Source organism: Cetorhinus maximus, chromosome 25, assembly GCF_964194155.1.
Source record: "Cetorhinus maximus chromosome 25, sCetMax3.hap1.1, whole genome shotgun sequence".
NCBI lineage: Eukaryota > Metazoa > Chordata > Chondrichthyes > Lamniformes > Cetorhinidae > Cetorhinus > Cetorhinus maximus.
In genome coordinates this window covers 14,494,293-14,511,816 of record NC_135903.1, presented here as the reverse complement: position 1 = coordinate 14,511,816, position 17,524 = coordinate 14,494,293, and the positions used below count along the sequence as shown (strand labels likewise).

At 44.1% G+C, this 17,524-nt stretch overlaps 1 protein-coding gene across 2 annotated transcripts in view; it reads left to right on the top strand.

Moving 5' to 3' along the window:
- The window catches only part of cntnap1 (contactin associated protein 1), a 60,755-nt gene extending 57,738 nt beyond the window's left edge, over positions 1-3,017 (top strand). For both annotated transcript variants that reach the window (XM_078529520.1, XM_078529519.1), the window contains 2 exons: positions 525-572; positions 1,273-3,017. In XM_078529520.1, coding sequence (XP_078385646.1) covers positions 525-572; positions 1,273-1,463 — 239 coding nt within the window. In that variant the 3' untranslated portion in view covers positions 1,464-3,017. The remainder of the gene's footprint in view (positions 1-524; positions 573-1,272) is intronic.
- Positions 3,018-17,524: the final 14,507 nt, after the last annotated feature.

Here is a 17,524-nt window from a genome sequence, read left to right as displayed (position 1 = left end):
GGAATGGAAGCTCAGAGAGATGGTTCCTGACTGATTTTTGGACCTTTAAGCATGAAGAAGAATAACATACCTCCTGCCCCTCGCTACCACCCTCGCTTCCCCTCCCCTCGCTCCCCCTCCCCACCCCTCGCTTCCCCTCCCCACCCCTCGCTCCCCCTCCCCAGCCCCTTGCTCTCCCTCCCCTGCCCCTCACTCCCCCCTCCCCTTGCTGCCCCTCACTCCCCCACCCCTCACTTCCCTGCCCCTCACCCCACTTCCCCGCCCCTCACTACCCCTGCCCCTCACTACCCCTGCCCCTGACTGTCTCACCCTTCACTCTCCACACCTCTTGCTCTCCCAGCCCCTCGCTTCCCCGCCACTTGCACCCCCCACCCCCCCCACCCCTCACTCCCCCACCCCTCTATCCCCTCCTTTTTGCCCGTCTTATGCCCCATCTGATCGTCTGATTGGCTGGATAAGTGGAACTGAGCCACCTGGGTCCTGATGTGATTACCCAACTGAAAGGATCAAACTCTGTTTTTCAGACACTCCACGGTTTGGCTACGATTACCTGACAGGAGTGATCATTGGTGGTGAGTATAGACCCAGCCTTTCTATCACCTTTCCTTTCTCATTTTCTGCTCTCAAGAACAGAGAGTCCAACTTTATTTTTTCTTATTGCTCTGTCCTCTGATGTGAGCTTTTGATTATTTCCCATCCTGTGTCTGTACCGTGTGCCGAGCTCACTGCGCTCTGCCCCCCACCCCCCACCCCAGTTTGCTATCTTCAGCCTTTGGCATGGACTGTGAACAGATAGGGTCTTGTGCCGAGAGTCAGGGGCAGAACAGGGTAATCTCCTGAGCTGGGTCAGTTGGGCAGCAGCCACCTCTGCCCCCACCCATTCTCCCAACCATCCATTAACCAAAACCTTCGAGATCTTCAGGGAAGCTATGAAAGGAAGTCCAGGAGCCTTTAGGCATTTGTTTGCTTTGCCAAGGCCTGGGCTGAAGCTTCCTGCCAACTGGAGAAAATGCCCCCTGTCCATTACATCGCGGGACCTGGAACCTGAGTGAAAACACTGACCCGGACCAGAACCAGGCATGTCATTCCAGGTTTGATGTTCTGGTCCTAAACTGTCAAGAAAGAATCATATGTTTGGAATATTTTCTGGGAAAGAGCATAAACCAAACTTGCTTTGCCAGACACTGGGGCCAGTGCTGGTGTCTGAGCCCAAGTGGGCTGCGATGATGTACTTTGATTTTCCACTAATCCAATTTGTCTTTTCTGCTGTAGCCATTGTAGCAGTCATCCTGTTCACCATCCTCGCCCTGTTGGTGCTACTGTTCCTCTATTATTACCGTCACAAGGGCAGCTATCACACTAATGAGGCCAAACCACTCGAGCCTGCCAACAGTGCCAAACCCATCTCCCTGAAGAAGGACCAAAACCTTCCGCAGATACTGGAAGAGACTAAAACCGAATAGTTGGAGCCGAGTTTGCGCTTTGCCAAGCGACAGTTGTAAGAAAATCTCTGATTAAGGATACAGTCCAATGTTAAATACACTGTCTCTAACTGATCAACATTCCTTATTTGTGAACAAAGATTACTTATAGAAAAATAGGCAAAAAGAATTTACAAAACCAAATCACATGGTTTTAGTAAGATGTGTGCCAGTGTTCGCATCCGAGAAAATCTTTCTAATTGGCAAATTTTTTTAACAGTCATGTGGAATCTAATGCTGCTAATTAAGGCTAAAAGTGAGTAGAAACCATATCTATATATGAATTGCTGCTGCTGCCGGTTACAGTGGGGAATGGAATCCTGGTTCCAAGCTATAATCAATGCACTGCTATGCTGTACGCTATCCTAGTGCATGCAAAATATCTGCAATATTTACCTCACTTTGACATAAACAATCACTTGCAATATATTTTTACTTTTTACTGTTTCTTTTGTCAAGTATGAATCAACATTGTTTAAAATTCTCACTGTAATATTTTATAAATGGCTGTAACATCCAGGGAGTGAAAATGTAACATGGGAATGTACCAATATCATCGAGAGGGGGCAGCAGATGGCGAGGCCTTAGACTGGCCTTTGTGCGAATGGACATTAGCCCAATGTTACCCACCCCCTGCTCCACAGGTGCTGGTGGTAGATTCAGAGACAGAAGGTCCAGTGTTGGATCACACCATGAACATCAGCCCTATTGCCAGGGAGTTTGCTGCAACACTGCCATTACATGGTGAAACTGGGAACAGTTAGCACTAAGAGGAGCATGTGGGTCAATTAAAACAAGATTCTGGAATGGAATCTCTGAGGTATGTGTAAGTCAAGACTAGAATTAGTGTCTAAGCAACAGGACTTCCAGGTAACACAGTGGTTAGGGTCTTGGAGGTACAATTGCAGCAAGGGAGGATTTGCCTAAACTGCATTTGGGGTGCCAGAGAGGGGTATTCATCTAGAATTGGTTTGGGTGTCAGAGAGAGAGGTGTTAGATTAGACTGGATTTGGGTATCAGAGAGTGGGGTGTTAGTCTAGACTCGATTTGGGTGTCGGAGAAGGTGTTAGTCTAGACTGGATTTGGGAGTCAGACAGGATGTTAGTTGGGTTTATGATTAGGGTTTCCGAGTAAGGTTTTAGCATTAAAGAGGGAATTTATAAAGTTTTGTTGTTGAAGTCACTCCCTGCACCCAACTCCCCTTTGTCACTGCAAAAGGATTCTGAAGAATGCTGAATTGTTCTTCCTGCCCTGATACCTTGCACTGTGTGTTATTAATGGAACCGCCCCAGGGTCAAGCAAGTTAAAGGACTCTGACAGACTATGCAAAGTATTTCCAATAAGAGGATTTAATTCACAAACAGGTGCTTCTCTCCTCCTGATCTCCCCATCTCTCTCCCTTGACCCTTTCTCTCTCTCCTGGTCTGTCTCTGTGTCCTTCCCGCCCTCTGTCTGACATTCTGTTTACAATTGATGTAAAATTTTATTCATGTTTCTGTTACTTGTGTATTTATGTATTAAATTTCATTCCATTAATGGTTTGGTTGCTTGCCTTTGTTAAGAAGTGGCTGTAACTGTGAAATCCAGGGCTAATTGGCATTCGAGTGCCTGAGAAATTCTACAATATACCTTGCATCTGAACTTGAGATTCACAAGAATGATTCCCAGATGAAGAACTGTAGCTATGAGGATAGAATGGAGAGGTTGGGACTGTTTTCTTTGGAGAAAAAAAGGATGAGAGGAGACTTGGTGGAGATATTCAAGATCCTGAGGTGTTCGGACAGGGTAAATAGTGAGATACTGTTCCCACTCAAGAGAGAATCCAGAACTAGGGGGCACAGATTCAAAATAACTGGCTAAAGGAGTATAAATGATGTGAGGAAAATTTTTTTCATCCAGAGGGTTGTGGAGGCAGGTCGATCAAGGTATTTAAAAGGGAATTGGATTGCTATCTGAAAAGAGAGGATGTGCAAGGTTACATGGATAAGGCAGGGGAGTGGGACTAGGTAGAATGCTCTTTCAGAGAGCCAGTGCAGACTCGATGGGCTGAATGGTCTCCTGCACTGTAAATATTCTGCAATAGAGTTGCCTGTGGGCCAGCTGTAGTGTGAGGGTCACTGCCCTTGATCAGCACCAATTTGACTGCTTGATCTTCCACAGAGCCTTGTGCTCTGGTGCTAACTCTGCTGTGTGCGTTACAGAGCAATAACCTGCTCACTGACCCTCAGTTTGGGTTCTGACAGGGCCATTCAGCTCCTGACCTCATTACAGCCTTGGTCCAAATATGGACAAAACAGCTGATCTCAAGACATGAGGTGAGAGTGACTATCCTTGAAATCAAGGTAGCATTTGACTGAGTGTGGCATCAAGGAGCCCTAGCAAAACTAGAGTCAATGGGAATCAGTGGGAAAACTCTCCACTGGTTGGAGTCATACCTAGCACAAAGCGAGATGTGGTTGTTGGAGGTCAGTCATCTCAGTTCCAGGACATCACTGCAGGAGTTCCTCAAGGTAGTGTCCTTGGCCCAACCATCTTCAGCTGATTCATCAATGACCTTCCTTTCATCATAAGGTCAGAAGTGGTGATGTTCACTGATGATTGCACAATGTTCAGCACCATTTGTGACTCCTCAGATACTGAAACAGTCCATGTCCAAATGCAGCAAGACCTGGACAATATCCAGGATTGGGCTGACAAGTGGCAAGTAACATTCGCGCCACACAAGTGTCAGGCAATGACCATCTCCAACAACAGGGAATCCAACCATTGCCCCTTGATGTTCAATGGCATTACCATCACTGAATCCCCCACTATCAACATCCTGGGGTTACCATTGACCAGAAGCTGAACTGGACTAGCCATATAAATACTGTGGCTACAAGAATAGGTCAGAGGTTGGGAATTCTGCAGAGAGTAACTCACCTTCTGACTCCCCAAGCCTGTCCACCATCTACAAGGCACAAGTCAGGAGTGTGATGGAATACTCTCCACTTGCCTGGATGAGTGCAGCTCCAACAACACTCAAGAAGCTCGACACCATCCAGGACAAAGCAGCCCGCTTGATTGGCACCCCTTCCACAAACATTCTCTCCCTCCACCACCGATGCAGCAGTGTGTACCATCTATAAGATGAACTGCAGCAACTTACCAAGGCTTTTTAGACAGCACCTTCCCAGAAAAGAGTGAAAATGTCAGAATGGAATGGAAACTGGCTGTTTAGTTAAAGTGCAGAATGCACCAGGCTTGACCACTGGAGCTGTCACAAGCTCTTGTTTCTGTTAATATGAAACTAATATTAAATACCTGGGCAAAGTAATGAAGAGAAATGTGTACACAAAACATTGTGGGAGTCACTGAAATTAGTGACTCCTGACATTTTCATTCTTCCGGGTTTGAGGCCATATCCTACATTGCATCAAGACCAGTTCATCCATCACCTCTCTACTCCCTGACCTATACTGCCTCCAGGACTGGCAAAGCATTGATTTCAAAATTTTCACGTGTGTTCTGATCCCTCCATGGCCCTTGTACGTCAACCCCCTCCCACCTCTATATCTAATCTTCTCCAGACCGCAGGGATCAATGCTTGGGCCCCAGATATTCACGATATATATAAATGACTTGGATGAAGGAACCAAATGCAATATTTCCAAGTTTGCTGACGACACAAAACTGGGCGGGGTTGTGAGGAGGATGCAAGGAGGCTTCAGGGCGATTTAGACAAGTTGTGAGTGTGGGCAAACACATGGCAGATGCAGTATAAAGTGGATAAATGTGAAGTTATACACTTCGGTGTGAAAAACAGAGAGGCAGAGTATTATTTAAATGTTGAAACACTGGGACATGTGGATGTACAAAGGGATCTGGGTGTCCTTGTACACCAGTCAATGAAAGTAAATAGGCCCTTTATCCAGCTCTACTTGTCCCACCCCCCCTTAAACCAGCTTATACTTCACCTCTCTTTTATTTTTACTTAGTTCTGTTGAAGGGTCATTTGGACTCGAAATGTTAACTGTGTTCCTCTCCGCAGATGCCATCAGACCTGCTGAGTTTTTCCAGGTACTTTTGTTTTTGTTTTGAAAGTAAACAGGCGGGTGCAGCAAGCAATTAGGAAGGCAAATGGTATGTTGGCCTTCATTGCAAGAGGATTTGAGTTCAGAAGTAGGGATGTCTTACTGCAGTTATACAGAGCCTTGGTGAGACCACACCTGCAGTATCACGTGCAGTTTTTGATCTCCCTACCTAAGAAAGGATATACTTGCCACAGAGGGAGCGCAGGGAAGGTTCACTAGGCTGATACTGGAGATGGCAAGACTGCCATATGAAGAGAAATTGGTTCGATTGGGCCTGTATTCGCTAGAGTTTAGAAGAATAAGAGGGGATCTGTTTGAAACGTATAAAATTCTAACAGGGCTAGACAGACTGGATGCAGGGAGGATGTTTCCCCTGATTGGGGAATCTAGAACCAGGGGCCACAGCCTCAGGATACAGGGCAGGGCGTTTAGGACTAAGATGAGGGAAAATCTCTTCACTCAGAGGGTGGTCATCCTGTGGAATTCTCTACCACAGAAGGCTGTGGAGGCCAGGTCACTGAGTATATTCAAGAAATAAATTGATAATTTTTTGGATATTAGGGGCATCAAGAGGTAAGGAGAGAAAGCAGGAATATGGCGTTGAGATAAAGGATCAGCCATGATCATATTGAATGGCACAAGAGTTTCTATGAGTGGGAATGGAGCTGTGTAGGATTCAGTTCTTTGTATACAGTTGATTGTTACAGGATGTATATGGACAAGTGAAGATTAAATTATTTTATTTTTGGATATTGGAGAAACTCTGGCCTGTCAGGGATGAGCTACTTGTAATGAGACAGTGTTCACTGTTTCTCATGAACATTAAACATGGAATAAAATGCTTCCTTGACATCATTTTCATTGCTTCTGAGTGACTGTTTCATTCCAAATCTATCACTTCAGCTTCAGCAGCTCTCTGATCATCTCAAATAAAGCACCATAATAAACAGACTCCCACACAATAAAACTTCAAAATCACTTGTCAACAGAATCAGGACCAAGAGAAGGACAGGTTAAAACAAAAGGCAGAAAATAATCCTGCAATTTCAGATGAGAAAAGTGTCTGAGAACTGAAAAGCCAGACTGACATTCCCATTACAATCCTGAAGAAATACCTCACTGTCGGAGGGTCAGCACTATGGGAGAGCCAGACTGTAACAGGGTCAGTACTGAGGGACTGTCGAACTGTCAGAGGGACAGTACTGAGGAACCACTGCACTATTGGAGGGTCAGTTCTGAGGAACCGCTGCACTGTCGGACGGTCAGTGCTGAGGGAGTGCCGGACTGTCGGAGGGTCAGTACTGAGGGAGTGCCGCACTGTCGGAGGGTCAGTACTGAGGAAGTGCCGCACTGTTGGAGGGTCAGTACTGAGAGAGCACTGCATTGTCAGGGGGTCAGTACTGAGAAACTGCTGCACTTTTTGGAGGGTCGGTACTGAAGGAGTGTTGCAATGTTGGAGGGTCAGTACTGAGGAAGTGCTACACCGTCAGAGGGACGGTACTGAGGGAAAACTGCACTGTCGGAGGGTCAGTATTGAGGGAGTGCGGCAATGGCAGAGGGTCAGTAATGAGGCAGTGCCACACTGTCGGAGAGTCAGTACTGAGGGAGTGCCACACTGTCAGAGGGGCAGTACTGAGGGAGTGCTGCACTGTTGGAGGGTCAGTACTGAGGGAGTGCTGTGCTGTTGGTGGGTCAATACTGTGGGAGCGCTGCACTGTCAGAGAGTCAGTACTGAGGGAGCGCCACCCTGTCAGAGGGTCAGTACTGAGGGAAGGCCACACTGTCAGAGGGTCAATACTGAGGAACTGCTGCACTGTCAGAGGGAGGGAGTGCTGCTGTTATGACCGATGCAGTGGGTAAAGCGGAGTTATTTAAAATTCCCAGAGGGAAACTTTAAACAACTGTCATAACCTATAATTTTTAGTGTTATGCTTGAGATGCAACTTTAAATTCAGGAATCAGACCACCATTTCGCGAGGCTTTACATTAAACTAATTGAAACATTTTATTAATTTACACAGGTTAAATTATATATACATGGCTACAGATTACCACCATCATAACTTTTAACAAATTCACAAACTACTCTCCATTAAGGCAACAGCAACCCATAGACTTAACCAAACAGCAGGCAAAGGAATTTAACCTTACGAATTCAAAATAAGGTTCTTTTCACTGTGGAGCCAGTTGGAGGCTTGCAGCTGCCTTTTGATCTCACATTGCTTCTCTGCACACCCAAAAACTACTGAAGTTATACCTAACATCACTGATTGAATTCAAATTCTCATTGTCTCACCAGCCTCTTTGAACTTTACCTTTTAACAATGAAACCCCTTTCATAGTTCCAATTTTATTAGTAATATAAACACATGGCTTGGTATCTGCTAGATAGGCGTCAAGTTTTCACCCCACTTCTTGAATGCTCTATTCAAAAAATGCAAATACATGCTACCTCTCTTCCATATCAAAACTAGTACATATCAAAGCACCCAGACCAGCTGGCTTTAATCCAATTAAGACACACCCACAGATTAAACCTCTATTTTAAAAGAAAAATATTTTCTGAAATATTATATACATTAATAGCTTCATGACATCCCCTTCCTTATCGAAAAATGAACCGTCATAATTCTAAAAGACAGCTTCATTTTAATAACCAATCTCACACCATCTCCTATGCTTATTACACTATTACATTACCAGAATTATGCATTAACATAAATATATATACACAAGTCTATGGTATCAACAGAAATCACTCCATTTCAGAGTCCAGGTTTTTTTTTTAAATGGCCCATTTTCATTTAAGCTTCAAACTCTTGATAATGCATCTGTGAACAGATTTTCTCTTCCAGCAACATGTATAATACGTAGATTAAATGGTTGTAATAATAGACTCCATCTGAATAGCCTTGCACTTTTGTCACAAAATTTGTCCTAAAACTTCAAAGGATTATGGTCTGTATAAATGATTGTTTCTGATGAATTGTTTGCAACATAAATTTCAAAATGCTGCAATGCTAACACCAAACTCAGTCTCTTTATCGATCATTGAATATCTTCTCTGTTGCACATTCAGCTTCTGTGAAAAATAGCCTTGCGATTTTTCAGTTCTAGTGCCATCTTCTAGTAACAGTACGGCCCCAATGCCTATATCGCTTGCATCAGCAGCCAACTTGAATTGCTTGGCATAATTGGGTACTGCCAACACTGGTGTCATAGTTAATACAGTTTTCAAACTATTGAATGACTTCTGACACTCTAGTGTCCATTGAAACTTCTTGTTCTCTTTTAATAGTTCAGTCAGTGGAGCAACCACTTGGCTAAACTGTGGTACAAATTTCCGGTAAAACCCAGTCATGCCCAGGAATCTCAAAACTTCTTGTTTTGTTGTAGGCACTGGGAAATCCATGATAGCCTTGACTTTTGCATCTCTTGGAGCTGCCTTACCATGTCCAATGGTATGGCCTAGATACGTAACTTACGCTTTTGCAAATTCACTTTTAGCCAAGTTCATCACCAAATTAGCTTCTTGTAGTCGAGTAAATAATTCTTCCAGATGCTGTAAATGTTTCTCCCACGTCTGACTGAAAACAATTAGGTCATCAATATAAACCGCACAATTGCTTAGACCCGCAATTACTTTGTCAGCCTTTGAAACGTTGCAGGTGGATTCTTCATACTAAATGGCATCACTTTAAACTGATATAGTCCACTTGGTGTTACCAAAGCTGATATCTCCTTTGCCCTTTCCGACAATGGTGCCTGCCAATATCCTTTTAGCAAGTCAATCTTTGTGATAAATTTCGATTGTCCCACTTTCTCAATGCAATCCTCCAACTGTGGTATGGAATATGAATCCGCTTTTGTCACCGCATTCACCTTTCGAACAGTCTTTGTGTTCCACCCGGTTTCGGTACTAGTACAACAGGCGAACTCTAGTTACTGCAGCTGGACTCTATGATATCATTTTGAAGCATGAAATCAATTTCTTTTTGTACTTGTGATAACTTTGCAAGATTTAATCTATAAGGTTGTTGCCTTATTGAAGATAAGGTTTCAATAGCTACATCATGTAAAGCTAAATGTGTCTTTCCCAACTTATTTCCACAAATAAGTTGGTGTGACTGCAATAGCTTTTCCAAATCACTTTGACCCTTGCTTGGAAGGGAACTCAATATCACATTTAAATTTTCAAGCACCCCCTTTTGTCCAATTTGATTTTAGGAAAATCAATTTCAGAGTCCTGCAATTCTACCTCTTTCTCATCATCCACCATCACTAACACCTCTTTTTGTTCCTTTTCCCTGTCAAAGTACTTTTTAAGCATATTTACATAAACTCATCCTGTGCTTCTTTCTTCTATCTAGAGTATTTATTAAATAATTTACTTCACTCAATTTCTTTTCAATCCTGTAAGGCCCACTAAGTCTTGCATTTAGTGAATCAGTTAGTACTGGGAACAAAACTCTCCAGAAACCAAACTGCAAATTTTAGCCTTCTTATTTGCTTTCACTTTCATCACTTGCTGTGATATCTTTAAATGTTCCCTAGCCAACTCACATGCTCTCTTCAATCTTTCCCTGAAATTTGATACATAATCCAGGAGAATAGTTTCTGAATTTTGACCCACCAATTTCTCATGAATCAATTCCAGTGGTCCCCTTACCTCATGACCATAAACTAGTTCAAAAGGGCTAAAACCAGTTGATGCATTAGGAGCGTCTCTAATAACAAATAACAAAAATAGAATTCCTGTATCCCAATCCTGTGCATAATCCTGACAGTATGCTCTTATCATAGCTTTTAAAGTTTGATGCCATCTTTGCAAAGCTCCTTGTGACTCTGGATAATAAGCTGTTGACACAACTGTTTTATCCCCAAACAGTTCATTACTCCCTTAAACAGCTGTGACATGAAATTTTACCCCTGATTTGATTGCATTTCCTTAGGTAAACCTTATCTTGTAAAAAAAAATTAATTTACTCCTTCACAATCTTCCTAATTGTAATATTTCTTAAAGGTATTGCTTCAGGAAACCTAGTAGACACATCCATTTTTGTCAATAAATACTGATTTCCACTTTTAGTCTTAGGGAGGGTCCTACACAATCAATCATGACCCTGGTAAAAGGTTCTTCAAATGCTGGTATTGGGATTAAAGGCATCAGATTAGTCTTGTGGCTTTCCTGCTATTTGCCATGTATAACAGGTTCTACAGAATTTGACCACATCCCTATGCAATCCTGGCCAAAAAAAAACCTTTGTATCTTTTCCTGTGTTTTCCTAATTCCTAAATGTCCCCCCATTGGAATTTCATGAGCAATCCTCAGAATCTCATTTCTATAACCTAATGGGATAACAATCTGATGCATCTCCCTCCAGCTTTCATTTGCTGAGACATAATCCGACCACCACTTTCTCATTAATATATTCCCTTAATGATAATAACATTTTGCTTCAGTTTCTGAATAAGCTTTCTGATATAACTGTTTTAATTGCAAATCATTTTTCTGCAACTCCACTAACTTCTTTGAGTTAAACACTTCAATATTCCTTCCTCCTGAACAATGTTATCAAATACAGTGCCAGCTAATTGGATTTCGACACCTTCTTCTTGCCTTTGAACTGCCTGCTTATCTTGTTTATTTTATTCTTCCCAATTGGCCTTTGATCTTGTTATAACACAATCAGGAAACAATCATCAGCTATCTCTGCTGCTTGTCTCACAAGAATCAACCCTCTGTTCCTCTACATGAGTCCTCACTACTGAAGGGATTGAATGTTTAAATTCTTCCAAAAGAATGACTTCTCTAAGAGCTGCATAGGTTGTCTCTATTTTTAACACCCGTATCCACTGGCCAAAATTACTTTGTTTTACTCTTTCAAACTTAATATAACTTTGCCTTGGCTATTTTCTCATATTCCTAAATTTCTGCATGTATGCTTCAGGAACCAACTCATATGCACTCAAAATAGCTTTTTTCACCACATCATAATTCACCGGCGTTTCTTCTGAAAGAGAAGAATATACTTCAAGCTCCCTACCTGACAACTTTGACTGTAATAATAATGTCCAGTTTTCCTGTGGCCATTTCATTTAGCTAGCTTTTCAAATGAAATAAAGAATGCTTCAATATCTTTTTCCTCAAACTTTGGAAGAGCTTGTACACATTTAAACATATCCCCACGGTCTTCTATTCTAGAGATAAATCCATTCTCACCTACTGGAGTCTCTTTTCTAACTGCCAACATTTTCAGTTGGAATTCTCTTTCTCTCTATCTCTTTCTCTTTCCTCCTTCGCCATCTTCGCAAATTCTAATTCCCTTTTAAAAGCCATTTCTCTTCCTTTGCTTCAAATTTAAGATTTTTCATTTGCAACTGAAGTCTCACTACTTCCAGCTGTGACTCACTAGTGTCAGGTTTCACTTCCAACTGTAGATGCTGTGCTACACTTATAATCTGATTTCCTAGCCTTGCAGGTAACTCCAATTTTAGCTCTGTTAACTTACTTTTGGTTATTGTCTCCAACCCAATCAGAGTTATCTCTTCTACTCCTAGGCAAGTCTTAGCAATTGCCAAAGCCTCACCACTTCTAAATTACCTCACCAACTCCTGAATTCAAAGAGCCTCTTGTACTCATAAGCTTAAGATTCACCAATTCCTAAACAATTGAGGAATTAGAAATATAATTTATCCTGGCACAGCCTCCAATTGTTATGACCGATGCAGTTGGTAAAGCAGAGCTATTTAAAATTCTCAGAGGGAAACTTTAAACAACTGTCTTAACCTATAATTTTTAGTGTTATGTTTGAGATGCGACTCTAAATTCAGGAATCAGACCTCGAGGCTTCTTGAGGTTTTACATTAAACTAATTGAAACATTTTATTAATTTACACAGGTAAATCTATTTACACATGTCTACAAATTACCACCATCATAACTTTTAACAAATTCACAAACTACTCTTCATTAAGGCAACAGCAACCTATAGACTTAACCAATCACCAGGCAAAGCACTTTCGCCTTACAAAATTAAAATTAGGTTCTTTTCACTGTAGAGCCAGTTGGAGGCTTGCAGCTGCCTTTTGATCTCACATTGCCTCTGCCTGCACATCCGAAAACTGCTGAAGTTATACCAACCATCACAGATTGAATTCAAATTCTCATTATCTCACCAACCTCTTTGAACTTCACCTTTTCACAATGAAACCCCTTTCATAGTACCAATTTTATTAGTAATATAAACACATGGCTTGGTATCTGCTAGATAGGCTTCAAGTTTTCACCCCACTTCTTGAATGCTGTATTCAAAAAATGCAAATGCATGCTATCTCTCTTCCATATCAAAACTAGTACATATCAAAGCACCCAGACTAGCTGGCTTTAATCCAATTAAGGTGCATCCACACCACCGCACCCACTGCACCACTGCACACACCACACTCACCATACCCACTGTACCACCGCATCCACCACACTCACCACACCCACCGCACTCACCACACCCACCGCACCACCACACCCACCGCACCACCACACCCACCGCACCACCGCATCACCGCATTCACCGCACTTCCCACACCACCACACTCACCGCACCACCACACCCACCGTACCACTGCACTCACAACACTCACCGGACCACCACACCCATTGCACCACTGCTTCCACTGCACTCACCACACCCACCGCACCACCACACTTACCACACCACCACACCCACCGCACTCACCACACCCACTGCATCACTGCACACTCAACGCTCATCGCACCACCGCATCCACCACACCCACCACACCACTGCACCCACAACGCTCACTGCACCACCACATTCACTGCACCACCACATCCACCGCACTCACCACACCCACCGCACTCACCACACCCACCGCACCACTGCATCTGCCGCACCCACCACACCTACCACATCCACCGCACCACTGCATTCACCGCACCCACCACACCCACAGCACCACTGAACCCACTGCACCACCGCATCCACCACCATAAACCTCAACTCCCCTATAGATCAAAAATCTGTGCAACTGAAATTTCAACATATACAATGACCCTGTCTAAACTGCTTTCTCGGGTAGAGAATTCCAAAGATTCACGACTCTTTGAGAGAGGAAATTCCTCCTCATCTTCCTCTTAAATGGGACAGCCTTATTTTTAAACCATGTCGCCTAATTTTAGACTCCCCTATGAGTGGAAACATCATCTCAACTAACACCCTGACAAACCCCCTCGGAATCCCATATGTTTCAATAAGATCAGCTCTCATTCTTCTAAACTCCAATAATTATAGGCCCAATCTTTTCTCATAGAAAGGTCTCCTTATTTAAGGAAATCATCCTGGTATTTTCGTTCAACTGCTTCCAATACAGGTATATCATCCTTAAATAAGGAGACCAAGACTGTACTGAGAACTCTTGATGCCGTCTTATGAACGCTCTGTACAGTTGCAGCAAGACTTCCCTACTTTTATAATCCATCCAACTTCAAATAAAGGCCAACATTTCTTTGCCTTCCTAATTCCTTGCTGTACCTGCATGCTAAGATCCATGTACAAGGACAACCAGACCCCTCTGTACTGCAGCATTCTGCAGTCTCTCTCTAAGTATCGGAGGGACAGCACTGAGGGAGCGTTGCACTGTTGGGTTATTTTTATTCATTTATGGGATGTGGGCATCGCTGGCTGGACCAGCATTTATTCCTCATCCCTAATTTCTCTTGAGAAGGTGTTGGTGAGCTGCCTTCTTGAACCGCTGCAGTCCATGTGGTGCGGGTAAACCCACAGTGCTGTTTGAGAAGGAGTTCCATGGTTTTTATCCAATGACAGTGAAGGAACGGGATATATTTCCAAGTCAGGATGGTGAGTGACTTGGGGGGAACTTCCAGGTGGTGGTGTTCCCATCTATCTGCTGCCCTTGTCCTTCTAGATGGTAGTGGTTGTGGGTTTGGGAGGTGCTGTCAAAGGAGCCTTGGTGAATTCCTGCAGTGCATTTTGTAGATGGTACACACTGCTGCTACTGTGCATCGGTGGTGGAGGGAGTAAATGTTTGTGGATGTGGTGCGAATCAAGCAGACTGCTTTGTCCTGGATGGTGTCAAGCTTCTTGAGTGTTGTGGGAGCTGCACTCATCCAGGCTATGGAGAGTATTTCATCACACTCCTGACTTGTGCCTTGTAGATGGTGGACAGGCTTTGGGGAGTCAGGAGGTGAGTTACTTACCACAGGATTCCTAGCCTTTGACCAGCTCTTGCAGCCACAATATTTATGTGGCTAGTCCAGTTCAGTTTCTGGTCAATGGTAACCCCCAGCATGTTGATAATGGGGGATTCAGCAATGGTAATGCCATTGAATGTCAAGGGGAGATGGTTAGATTCTCTCTTGTTGGAGATGGTCATTGCCTGGCACTTGTGTGACACGAATGTTACTTGCCACTTGTCAGCCCAAGCCTGGATATTGTCCAGGTCTTGCTGCATTTGGACAAGGACTGCTTCAGCATCTGAGGAGTTGTGAATGGTGCTGAACATTGTGCAATCATCAGCGAACATCCCCACTTCTGGCCTTATGATGGAAGGAAGGTCATTGATGAAGCAGCTGAAGATGGTTGGGCCGAGGGCACTACCCTGAGGAACTCCTGCAGTGATGTTCTGGAGCTGAGATGACTGCCCTCCAACAACCACAACCATCTTCCTTTGTGCTAGGCATGACCCCCACAAGAGGAGAGTTTTCCCCCTAATTCCCAGTTTTTCTAGGGCTCCTTGATTCCACACTCAGTCAAATGCTGCCCTGATGTATGGGGCAGTCACTCTCACCTCACCTCTGGAGTTCAGCTTCTTTGTCCACGTTTGAACCAAGGTTGTAGTGAGGTCAGGAGTTGAGTGATCCTGGCGGAACCCAAACTGGGCATCAGTGAGCAGGTTATTGCTAAAAAAGTGCCGCTTAATAGCACTGTTGATGACCCCTTCCATTGCTGATGATTGATAGTAGACTGATGGATGCCAGTGTTGTAGCTGTTCTGGAACAGCTTGTCTAGGGGTGCAGCAAATTCTGGAGCACAAGTCTTCAGTACTATTGCTGGAATATTGTCAGGGCTTTCAGCTGTTTCTTGATATCACGTGGAGTGAATCATATTGGCTGAAGCCTGGAATCTGTGATGCTGGGGACCTCCGGAGGCTGAGATGGATCATCCACTTAGCATTTCTGGCAGAATATTCTTGCCAATGCTTCAGCCTTATCTTTTGCACTGATGTGCTGGGCTCCTCCATCATTGAGTATGGGGATATTTATGGAGCCTCCTCCAGCGAGTTGTTTAATTGTCCACCACCATTCACGGCTGGATGTGGCAGGACAACAGAGCCTGAGGTCTGATCTGTTGGTTGTGGGTTCATTTAGCTCTGTCTATCACTTGCTGCTCATGCTGTTTGGCACTCAAATAGTCCTGTGTTATAGCTTCACCAGGTTGATACCTCATTTTTAGGCATGCCTGGTACTGCTCCTGGCATACCCTCCTGCACTCTTCATTGAACCAGGGTTGATCCCCTGGCTTGATGGTAATGGTAGAGTAGGGGATATGCCGGGCCATGAGGTTACAGACTGTGTTCAAGTACAATTCTGCTGCTGCTGATGGCCCACAGCGCCTCATGGATGCTCAGTTTTGAGTTGCTAGATCTGTTCGAAATCTATCCCATTTAGCACGGTGGTACTGTGACACAACATGATGGAGGGTATCCTCAATATGAAGATGGGGAGTTCATCTCCAAAAGGACTGTGCGGTGGTCACTCCCACTGATACTGTCATGGACAGATGCATCTGCGGCAGGTAGGTTGGTGTGGATGAGGTCAACTATGTTTTTCCCTCTTGTTGGTTCCCTCACCACCTACCATAGACCCAGTCTAACAGCTATGTCCTTTAGGGATCGGCCGGCTTGGTCGGTAATGGTGCTACCGAGCCACTCTTGGTGATGGACATTGAAGCGTCTCACCCAGAGTTCATTCTGTACCCTTGCCACCCTCAGTGTTTCCTCCAAGCAGTGTTTAACATGGAGCAGCACTGATTCATCAGCTAAGGGAGGGCGGTATGTCATAATCAGCAGGTTTACTTGCCCATGTTTGACCTGATGCCATGAGACTTCATGGGGTCCGGTGTCAATGTTGAGGACTCCCAGGGCAACTCCCTCCTGACTGTATACCACTGTGCCACCACCTCTGCTGGGTCTGTCCTGCCGGTGGGACAGGACATACCCAGGGATGGTGATGGTGGAATCTGGGACATTATCTGTAAGGTATGATCCCGTGAGGATGACTATGTCAGGCTGTTGCTTGACTAGTCTGCAAGACAGCTCTCCCAGTTTTGGCACTGGACCCCAGATGTTAGTAAGGAGGACTTTGCAGGGTTGACGGGGCTGAGTTTGCCGTTATTGTTTCCAGTGCCTCGGTAGATGCTGAGTGGTCCATCTGGTTTCATTCCTTTGAGACTTTGTAGCAGTTTGATACAACTGGGTGGCTTGCTAGGCCATTTCAGAAGGCGTTTAAGAGTCAATCACATTGCTGTGGGTCTGGAGTCACATGTAGGCCAGACCAGGTAAGGATGACAGATTTCCTTCCCTAACAGACATTAGTGAACCAGATGGGTTTTTATGACAGAAAAACAGAAAATGCTGGAAAAACTCAGCATGTCTAACAGCATCTGTGGAGAGAGAAACAGTGTTAATGTTTCGAGTCTGTATGACTCTTCTTCAGAGCTCATACAGACTTGGAATGTTAACTGAGTTTTTCCAGCATTTTCTGTTTTTGTTTCAGGTTTCCAGCATCCGCAGTATTTTGCTTTGTCGATTTTGGTTCATGGTCACCATTACCAAGACTAGCTTTTCAATTCCAGATTCATTAACTGAATTTAATAATGGGATTCAAACCCATTAACCTGGACCTCCGGGTTACATGCCTGACGACATTAC